The sequence below is a fragment of the Anticarsia gemmatalis genome, chromosome 9 (genome assembly GCF_050436995.1).
Source record: "Anticarsia gemmatalis isolate Benzon Research Colony breed Stoneville strain chromosome 9, ilAntGemm2 primary, whole genome shotgun sequence".
Taxonomy (NCBI): domain Eukaryota; kingdom Metazoa; phylum Arthropoda; class Insecta; order Lepidoptera; family Erebidae; genus Anticarsia; species Anticarsia gemmatalis.
In genome coordinates, this window is record NC_134753.1 from 2,527,075 (window position 1) to 2,538,365 (window position 11,291).

Here is an 11,291-nt window from a genome sequence, read left to right on the forward strand (position 1 = left end):
TAAATGGATCATTCATTTATTAACTATCTTTGTCACTAGTTTAATTTGATATATTTTATTATACCACAGATTTATTCCATGAACAGTTATTATATTAGTGAAATATTTAGGTATAGTATTTGAATTAAAGTAAAAAAGAAAATAATAGCTTTGGCTTCCGAACGGTTGAATTTAATGTCATCTTCACATGAAAGTTTTGACACTGACGTTTGACATGTAATCGTATTTTTCATTTCGTAGTAGGTGAACATAGTTTTGTTGTCGTGTATAAAAACGAAGCGGAATTTATGTAATTTATTCACAACGGAATTATTACGAAACAGGCTGTGATCTTAGTAAACAAACATGTTTAATAAGAGTGTATTTTCGCTACTAATTCTCTATCTAAGGTAAGCTTTGAGGTCACGATATGTTTCGTTGAAATAACACGAATTCAAAACTGTAAAACGTAAATTTTCTTTTAGCTTGGATGTTGCGCAGCTGGTGCACGTGAAGCACTTTAAGCCTAATGATTTTACGGGTAGTACTGATTGGGATTTCTTGATATTTACTCAACATTGGCCAGCAACTGTGTGCAAAGCTTGGGTGCACAATAAACCTAATCACAGCTGTTCCTACCCTAATAATAGGGATGTGTGGACGATCCATGGTTCCTGGCCTACAAAATTAGGTACTAAAGGCCCTTTCAACTGTAATAGTACTTGGTTATTTGACCCAGAACAAGTGAAGCCTATTGAAGATGAATTGGAGCAGTCTTGGACTAACATTGAGAAAGGTATATTTTTTTTATCTTATCTTATATTTGTTTATACAATAATAAAAATCACCATGTTTTATCTATTGTGTTAGTTGTATTGTTTGATAAGTTTCCTTGCTCACAGTTGCCTCATGATTTGTAAAAGCTATCAATTTTCTTATGTATTGCATGTGTTCTTTCATACTACATATCAAACTCAACCAGCATCCTGCCATCTAGGTGTCCTTTCTCAATTTATTTTCATTCTGTAGTGTCATTTAAAATAACATCTTTCAATACCTGTTATACACTGATAAAGATAAGGCAGATGGGTATATAGGTTATATATAAAAGTATACAGATGTTAACAGAATAAAAAAAACGTCTGGTCTTTTACTAAATTAAAGTAAATTAACAGCTCTATGCAAAAAATGGGGTTTGCTCAATCTATCTAAATGAGTAAGACAATCTATCAAACTACAGATACATACCTACTTAAATGAGGGTGTTTCAGATGATGCATAATATTGTATTACATAAACAACAAATAAAAAGTACAGTAACCTAAAAACATATCTCAACACACTATTATTACAAATTATCACATATGTATTATTAGCTGTGGTAATAAAAAATGTACTTTATTACCTTACTTTATGCGGTTACACAATAAGAAATAAAAATGTATTATTTTTTTCAATTATTCAATGTATACAGGGTGTCCCATAACTCAACGATAATACGAGACAGGATGAAAGGCCAAGTCATACCGGTTCTAGGAAAAATAAAAAAAAAATTCCATATCACTTAGTTCAGCAATAATAGACACTTTTCAAAAAAGTTAAAATTCCACACCCTTGGTCGCATTTTCAAGTCCTGTGATCACCAATGTCACAATTTCGCTGTGTTTTTTTGAATTTCGTGATCTTCATTAAATATGCTATCACTCGTAAAACAAATTAATGCACAAAACATTGTTAATTTAATAAAAAAAGTTAAGTTTTAGTTAGTCATCGTTCACAAAAATATCGTCAGTTAACTTTGACGCTTCATATTGAAAAAAAAATGTACTACACTACCCTTGGCAAGTTATTTCAAAAGTTGGCGCATTTAATCAAGATTTCAAAATGGTATAACACTTGCCACTTTTCTTGCCATTAAAAATGTTATTTTTATTTGAACGAAGAGTATCCTCGCAAATGGATCGGACGCAGTGGCACAATTTTATGGCATCCTCGTTCCCCCGATCTAAATCTAGTAGATATTTTTTACTGGGAATGCATAAAAGAAAAAGTCTATTCAAAATCAATACAAAATCTATCAGAACTTCGCCAGAAAATTAACACAGCGTCAGAAGAAATAAATGCAAGGAATTTTGCTTGACTCGTGCAAAGATCTTTTGTACGCCGTTGCAGAGCCTGTATTGGTGCCAGAGGAAAGCAATTATTTTTAGGAAAGATCTAATTGAGTCGGTCCATAACCAATATTTAATTACATAATAGGTAATGGTAATAAAAAAAAAGAATGAACGAACCATCGTTCTTATTTAATTATTCTCCTTAAACTAAAGTAATTCCGAATTGTTTTCCTCTGGCACGAATACAGGCTCTGCAACGACGTACAAAAGATTTTTTCACCAGTCAAGCAAAATTCCTTGCATTTATTTCTTCTGATGCTGTGTCAATTTTCTGGCCAAGTTCTGATAGATTTTGTATTGATTTTGAATAGACTTTTTCTTTTATGCATTCCCAGTAAAAAATATCTACTAGATTTAGATCGGGGGAACGAGGATGCCATAAAATTGTGCCACTGCGTCCGATCCATTTGCGAGGATACTCTTCGTTCAAATAAAAATAACATTTTTAATGGCAAGAAAAGTGGCAAGTGTTATACCATTTTGAAATCTTGATTAAATGCGCCAACTTTTGAAATAACTTGCCAAGGATAGTGTAGTACATTTTTTTTTCAGTATGAAGCGTCAAAGTTGACTAACGATATTTTGGAGAAAGATGACTCACTAAAACTTAACTTTTTTTATTAAATTAACAATGTTTTGTGCATTAATTTATTATACGATTAATAGCATATTTAATTAAGATCACGAAATTAAAAAAAACACAGCGAAATTGTGACATTGTTGATCACAGGACTTGAAAATGCGACCAAGGGTGTGGAATTTCAACTTTTTTGAAAAGTGTCTATTATTGCTGAACTAAGTGATATGGATTTTTTTTTTTATTTTTCCTATAGCCGGTATGACTTGGCCTTTCATCCTGTCTCGGATTATCGTTGAGTTTTGGGACACCCTGTATAAAACTTTTCTTTTAATGAGTGACTGACTGATTGATAGACAACGCACAGCTGAAAGAATGAGAGTAGAAAGCTGAAATTTGGTTTGAAAATTCCTTAGGAAGTGTAGAGGAGCACTAAGAAAGGATTTTTGGAAATTACACTCTTAAGGAGGTGAAATTCCATGTGGGCAAAGCCACTGGTGGATGCCTATAGTACCTATATCTATTTTTTTGTAACTTGTCTTGTGTAGAGTTTTTCTTTGACTACCCAATTTTTTTGATAACCATTGCTTTTATAGCAATATCTTACCGTACGGATGGTGGGTGGGGATGGGTGAGGGTGCTGGATCTTTATGAACTAATAAATAACTAAAAATTATAAAGCTCGTATAATAGAGGTGCTAGATTTATTTTTTCCTTGGAAAAAGGGTGGTTAGTATTACATATATTATGTATATTGGTTATCATTTGATCAAGGATATATTTATTTATTTACTACATTTATTAACAAATGTTATTTTTAACATAACAATATAAAATTATTGCAATCATGAGGAAAATAAATCCATTCAATGAATTGGGGACTTCCTAATACATATGCCAACTTCTACGCAACTAAAGTATACACAATTCACATTGCCACTTAATGGTAGTCGAATGTTCTTCTAAACAGGAAAAACTGTGTGATTGTTTGAAGTTAAACACGATACACAGTCTTTAACAATGTATACAATATACATACTACATAGGTGTGCAAGTCAACACATATGAAAACATCCATAGTTTTTGTTTATCAAACGACAAGTCACTTAGTGGTCACCACAGTAAAGTTGAAATTGGCGTGCAGAAAGTAATTATATTTTGCGTTTTATTTTGCGTAATTTAACTGGAAGTCAAAATCTGATAGCTTGTATTGTACCCGATTCTATATTATTATCGGTGTTTAATCGAAACTAGGATAACTAGTTTTTCATAGCCATATGTCATGACAGTGAAGTTTGAACCACCTTTTCCCCTTTATCTACCGCATGAGGGCCCATAAATGGTACTGCAAAAATAGGTTTGATCGCTACGTTACACTTTGATTTAGAAATTATACGTCATCAAAAGTGCAAAACCTAGATAATAAATAAATCTATAAGTTACCTGTCTATCATTTAAAACTTAATATACAATCCCAGGCACCCCAATCTACGATTTCTGGGCACACGAATGGAACAAACACGGCACATGCGCAGCCGCCATAGAACCATTAAACAGCGAACTCAAATACTTCTCCAAAGGTTTAGAATTCCTCAAAACATACTCCATGACGAAAATACTAGGCGACGCGAAGATCTTCCCTTCAGATATCAAACCGGTGACTGTAGCGGAAATTAACGAAGCGATTGTTTCCAAGCTGGGTAAGAGACCTTCAATACAGTGTAAGTATGAGGACCATGTTCAATATTTGTTTGAACTGCGCATCTGTTTTGATAAAGAGTTGAAACTCATTGACTGCGCAGAACACTTGGCTCGGTTTGTGGATGGAGCGCTAACTAATTGTAATGTTAATGCTGATATTATATACCCTGATCAACCACCGAGGAGAGAGTTGGTGCAGTTGTATAAGTTTACCAACTGGTTGCAGTGGTTGACTTTGTAATGAGTTCGTGTAATATTTTTGTTTTGTGAGTAAATGTTCGTATAATCGAAGCTTTTTAAAGTGTTTTAAAGTGCTTAAGTTGTTATTATATTTGCAGAGATTGGCCATTAAGATAATTGCATAATGTTTACTGAATGAGTTACTAATACTAACTTATTTGATGCCTATTTTATGATATTATATTGATTGATAGTCAAATAAACGTATTTTCACTTATATGGACATTTACTCATAAACAGTCAGTGTTATCACTTTCAGATATGCATCGGTTAATCTTCATAAATACTTTGATACACTCTCTGGTACTTATCTGTAGGTTTTGAAACTGGCAGATTGACTATCATAAAGTTCAAAACAAAATCCGTGTCATGTAATAAATCTATTTTGTATACTTATTATATAAATTTTTGTCTTTGCATGAAGTAAATATGGCTAATTCACTGAGTATAGCCCAGTGTTACCATTTCAAAAAATGTTTATTAAAAGCAGAGTATTTGTAAAAAAAATGCAGGGCCTAAACTTAAATTCTGAAATATGATATTATTTTGCATGTATATAATATATCCATGTGTATACTTTCTGTTCTCCAAAATGTGCCATACTTTGGCTGTTAGTTCGTTAGAAGCCTAGTTTCTGGCTAGTTTGCGTACTCTTCCTTATAAGTTTTACAGTCATCTGTCTATTAATCGTGAAGTCATATTAATTATCTCTATTCTTGATAAAATAGAATGCTTTTAAGCTTATTATTGCAAGTAAAAAGTTGATTGACATTGAAACAAAATACACTATTAAAATAACTGGCATAACGTTGATATTACATAAATTAATCTTAAAAAAATCTAGCCATTTTCATTTTCAGTTGGTAAAAGTCTGTTTTCTTCTTTTTACTTGCTAGCTCAATAAATGTATTAATATAATAACTTATAAGTATCTAAGCAGATGAATGAAATCTGATATACAATATTTTTTTATTTATATTCAACTAGCGGTCTGCCCGGCTTCTTGCAGGTTACACCCAGACAAATTATACACTATAACTACAATATCTCTATCTATTGGTGAAAACCCCCATGAAAATTGGTTCTGTACCTACATTTTGAGTTTATTGCGAACAGTCATACAAACCCGGAAAGGAATTTATCTAATTAGTCTAGTGACATGAGCTTTTACACTTATACTTTTATTCTTCTTGCTTCAAAACTATTCTTGAAGAGTTATATGCCTACATCTTGTGTTACATTGCTCTCTATAAAATGCTAGTTTTCTTGCGTTAGTATGTTAATGAGATTTTAATAATCAGATCAAAATTAATTGTAATTATTTGTTTGTATATTTTGAACTTTTCTAGTGCAATTTTTCTGTACTTAAATATATTTTAATCTAGTTCAATTTCTAATGCTGTTTTTGGTTATAGGTAAGCAATTATAACTATTTACTTCTTAGTTAAAATATTTGATAAGTTATAGTACGCGCTTAATAACTTTATGTTCGTGAAGCTGCCAACTACTGCTTGCAAAGAAGCAAAAAAACAAGAGACGTGACATATTTGAGCACGTTATGGATCAACGCCTGTTGCTATGTTCAAATAAATAAAGTTATTTGGCGCCTTTTATCATGAGTGTGTGAAGTATGGCAACCCAAAGTTACATAGTGGGTTGCCATACTATACTCTCAAATATGCCCAGTGTGTTAACATTCTTTAATAACGGGTATTCTATAGTAATGGTTGTTTTTAAATATGTTGCAATATTATCTTCTTTGTTTTATCCTTTGTTGTTTAGTTAATTTGTTTGTTTAATTATTATACTTATTCTATTAGCAGTTTTAACTTTGCCATTATCTTGAAACTATAAGAAATATAACGAAAAATAACGTCGTAATCATTTTGATAAAGGTTTAAAGAATACTTACTTGCCTACTTGTTTCGTGGCCAGTGTAATAAGTTTCTCTATGTCTACTTCAACAAATAGGCCTTCAAAAATAAATTTCTTGTATTTTGACTTTGTTATATTTAGATAAGTATAATTTTACTATCATGGCGATGAAATAGTCTAGTTTAGTAAAGTACCTACTTTAATATACTCTGTGAACAATAAATTTATTAAAAAACCATAATGTATTAAAAGCCCATATTTTTGATAATATTTAAAATACCTCAGTGATATAAAATCCGTCCTGTATTTACATTAAATAGACTATTTCATTGTTAAATTAAATAGTTTGTAGGTTTTTTCGCAATATCATTGTACTTACTAGTTACTATCTCATTGAAGCATTTTTCTTGCGTAATTTAATATTGTATTAAAACTATTTTTATTGTGAGACTTGTGTGTTTGCGTATTTGCCATTTTTCGTAGTTTTGTTTTCTAACAGTGGATTACATGGTCACCTCGCCGCAATAACTGTAGCATCGCATGTGATGCGTTCGAATCCTACCCGGGACAAATACTTGTTTGATGAGCACGAGTATCTGTTCTGAGCCTGCTTATAAATGTATCTATATAAATATGTATTTGGAAGTTTATTAGTATGTGTATCAGTTATCTGTTCAGTATAGTACAAGCTCTGCTTAGTTTGGAATCAGATGACTATGTATCAGTTTTCCAATAATATTAATTTATATACAATTTCTCATAAGACAGAATGACAAATGCGCGAACACAAATAAATCAGAAACTCGTTTGTTCGTAAGATAGTCTTGTGCCAACATAGTATAGAATTTACTAGTTTTTCATTATAGAGGCTCGTCATAGTCATACAATAGTTTGTTTACACTTTAGACCTTGTTTTCACACATATAGAGTTTATTTTGACTAAGCACAAGTAATTGTTTTAACACCTACTAATCATTGCTAACAGTTTTTGTATTAAGTTTAAATGTAATGACTAAATCTAACTTTTTTGCTACTAATGCCTTCGTCTGTTAACCATTTTATACTTTGATAGTTAATAAAAGGGATTATGAACGTGTTTGTTTTATTTTTGTTTCACTAAATTTAACCTTGAAATTCGTAGGCAACTATTTCGGGTGGATACTCATCATGCAAATCAGACATTTTGGTATTTGGAAGATTAGACCATGTTCAACCATCGCAATATAAAAATAATAATATAAAAGAACAAGCGATTTATTCAAGGCGCTTACACCTATTCATACGATAAGCACATGTTTCTTGTTACATATAAATGCACGTCCGTTCGTATCGAATAATATTGCCATATAAGTTCTATTGAAGATTGATTTTCAAGCTCAACATTTATGTTAATAACCATCAAATGTCTACATGCAGGAGAAACTTTTTTACTTTTTTTACTCCTATTCCCCAGCAGTCTGCAATTTTAAGGTTAAATAAAAACATGTATGATTACACAACACAGACTTTATTTCCACCAAGTCTTGGCTGAGAGTTACAATTGAACATTTGTGCCGCTGCCCGAACCCAACGTTATACAATACAAGTTTATAAATTATTATATTTGGCTCCTCACTGGCCTCGAGATACTATGATTACTGCTGACGGTACCAGACCTGAAATAAATAAAAGTATTATAACAGAAATTGGAATTTAATAGCAATATTTAAGATTGCTTTTGTGATGTCAGCAGTTGAGTCGCAAACTCGCAACAGCAGTGCAGATCATGAGTTAGATTCGATTTGCAACTTGTGCAAATGTGCAGTGCTAATATTTTTTCTGAAATTCTGTTTGAATGTTTTCGATAGCTACCCGGAGTTTGGGCCGTCATTATAACGCATGAACTTGGCGCATTTCGGCGAAATAATTAATTGTGGTTTAGTCAAATATTTGTTGCATATGGAAATCGAACCTATAACACCTGAAGGCACAGTAGCAGTTTACTGCATCACAGTAAAAGTAAATGTTTTAGTTAAAAGTTACCTAATAAGTCGAGTGGTTTATCATAATCCTCTGTTGTGAATATCTTCTTTGGGAATGTGGTCATCAGTTTGAAGCTGTCCTGTTGCGCGAACTCCTCCGCGTTCATTTGCAAGAACAGTCTGAAATATTAAAAAAAAAATTGAGGGAGCTTGGTGGCAGGGTCTGCAACTGCTTTTCAGTTCACAAGCTCAATTCCAATTGTTATTGGGGTTTTAAGTCTTTTAGAATGTTCGTAGTAGCTTTGAATTAAGTCATGCTCTTGGCTTATGGCTTACCCTGTATTATATGTGAATAACATTGTAAAAACAGTGACATGCCACTATTAAACAGACAAATCTGCACTGAGAACTGAGTAAGTATCTCTTTTGTGTAGCAGGCACTTTTACAAAAATACAAAAAACAGACAAAAAGTACAACCATACCAATAACTGTTTGTAGATTGTATAAATACTTGTAGTGGCATGGTGACCAGCATAAACACTGCACTACTCAGACCACTAGTGTGGCTGCATTACTTATCATTGTACTCCTTTAGCAAGCCTGACACAATACAAAAGAAAACAATAGATAATCTTTAAAGAGATCATCAGCTAACCTGACAGCTGCCAGTTGTTCCTTAGCCCCGAAGGTGTGTGCGATGGCCTGTCCATCAGGGAGTCGTAGTTGAATCCTGGCCTGTTCGTATGTGGCCTTGGGTCCGGCCGGCGCCGCCACCGGTGGGGGGGCTGGAGCGGGCGCTGCCGCTGGCGGCTGGCCTGATGCTGCTAGCCTGAAGGTGGTAAAATATGAGTAAAGAAATGATGTATGAGAAAAAAAAAGTTAATTAAAATATTTTCTATATATTGATTCATTTTTCTAAATAAATATGCCATGATTAACTTAATACAAATTTAAGTTTCCGCTAGTTATGTCGTATATCGCTGCTACGCATTATTTTGATTAGATAATGAAAACGTCACTTCCAGACAAACAAAAACATAAAAATCACAATCCCTACTGTGTAGTATTAGCATAGCATACAAGTTATGATCAGGGGAATACCCAAAATAACTGTAGGAGGAACCTAACACCATGGTCATATCAGTTAAATCAACCACTGCATAAAAAATGTATCGCTGCAATATGAACTTACTTCCTAGCCTGTTTGTCAGCCTCGATCTGTGCTCGCACCCTCTCTCTCGCCTTCTGATCCTCAACCTTCTCCCTACGGCGCTGTTCCACTAACTTCTGCATCTCTTGCTCTTGCAGCCGGAGACGTGCATCTTGCATCTCTTTCCCTGATTTGATGCGGACACGCTCGCGTTCTAGAGCTTCAGCCTGAAATACAAGGGAAATTTCAAGTTTTCACTTGTTTCTTTTGGTTAATAGAAGTTGGCTGGACTTTGGCTTACTTGGGTCATCCAATTTCTATGGCATGATGATTCCATCTTTTACACAAGGTGCTGAGAGTAATGTTGTTTGAGACTTACTAATAATAAGTGTGTGCAAAGGATACATCTATAATTGCATCAAAATCCATTCAGTTCATCTTAATGGGAAAGACCAACACACACAACAACCATTGATAATTACAATATTATCTCTTAACAAGCCCGTATCTAGTATTTACCCCTCATTCTAAACAGTTATAGGGCCAAAGCAATAGAAATTACTATAACATTTACTGATGGACAGGATAAGCTGTTGATAGACTCGTCCGGGTAGTAAGATTTAAAATTGGAGTTTACAATCATCTTATTTACGCAGCTTAAATATATGTCTACAATGTAGATATCTTTACATAGTACTTACTCATTAGTGAATCACATTACCAAAACATGTTACACAAAAAATTCCAATAAGATGCAAGTGTGTCATACAACATTAAAACACAAACATACCTTTTCCCTTTCCTCTCGTTCTTTTCGTTTCTGTTTCATCCTCTCCTCAAGGAGTGCCAGTTGAGCCTTCTTTTCCTCTTCAGTCAGTGCCTTCTTCTCTTCCGTAGATTCAGAGAAGCTACTATGATCAGTCTTTGCCGCGTGGTACTCCATCTCATCTTGATCCTTGAGCAGTTTACCACACACGTCGCACTTGTACGACTTTACTTCAGCACCATCCACCGGCTCCTGCGTAGTTGTCGTGGAAGATTCCGGCGCCGGAGGTGGCGCCGCGTCCGCGCTCGATGTAGACCCCACTGTCTGCCCTACGTCCGCTGCCGGGTCATCAGCGTGAGCCAACAGCCACTCCATAGCCGGCTCCACTCCCTTGTAGTTAGTAACCGCCAGAGCTTTTTCTCTAAAACACGTAAATCCATTATCAGAAATAGGTTACCGATACCACTTGTAACTATGCATGTAGCGATAGAATACTTACGCCCTCTCTTTGGAAAATCCCATTTCGATGAGTGTTTCTATTTCTGCCATTTTTTAATTATTTACTGTAAAACTATGTAATTAATTATATTCCGACACCAAAATATAAATTCATCATCCATCAGCTGTACTTTTTAAAATGCACAGATAATAATTTAAAGTCACGTTTCGTTTTCTCTACAGAGCAGAGTTCTAGCTCTCATCAAAAGAAATAATTTAATTAATAAATAATCTATCATTTAGATAAATAAACAACAGGGTAAACATATTTCATGATTTATTAAAGGTTTTTTTTATGTATATTAAAGTAAATAATATAGAATGAAAATTTCGCAATCTTCGACTGTGGCGGTAAATTAAAAAAATATA

The 11,291-nt window shown here is 33.6% G+C and overlaps 2 protein-coding genes across 2 annotated transcripts; one reads left to right on the top strand and one right to left on the bottom strand.

The window, feature by feature from the left end:
- The first annotated feature begins 221 nt into the window (after positions 1 to 221).
- RNaseX25 (Ribonuclease X25) lies at positions 222 to 7,638 on the top strand. Its single transcript, XM_076118275.1, has 3 exons — positions 222 to 389; positions 465 to 775; positions 4,209 to 7,638. The coding sequence occupies exons 1-3, from the start codon at positions 346 to 348 to the stop codon at positions 4,670 to 4,672; spliced, it is 819 nt and encodes a 272-aa protein (XP_075974390.1). The 5' UTR covers positions 222 to 345; the 3' UTR covers positions 4,673 to 7,638.
- A 399-nt stretch (positions 7,639 to 8,037) lies between these two features.
- Positions 8,038 to 11,061, bottom strand: LOC142975218 (UBX domain-containing protein 1). Its single transcript, XM_076117946.1, has 6 exons — positions 10,924 to 11,061; positions 10,449 to 10,845; positions 9,701 to 9,885; positions 9,164 to 9,337; positions 8,569 to 8,687; positions 8,038 to 8,201 (listed from the first exon to the last, which is right to left on the bottom strand). The coding sequence occupies exons 1-6, from the start codon at positions 10,971 to 10,973 to the stop codon at positions 8,158 to 8,160; spliced, it is 969 nt and encodes a 322-aa protein (XP_075974061.1). The 5' UTR covers positions 10,974 to 11,061; the 3' UTR covers positions 8,038 to 8,157.
- Between the last annotated feature and the right edge of the window lie 230 nt (positions 11,062 to 11,291).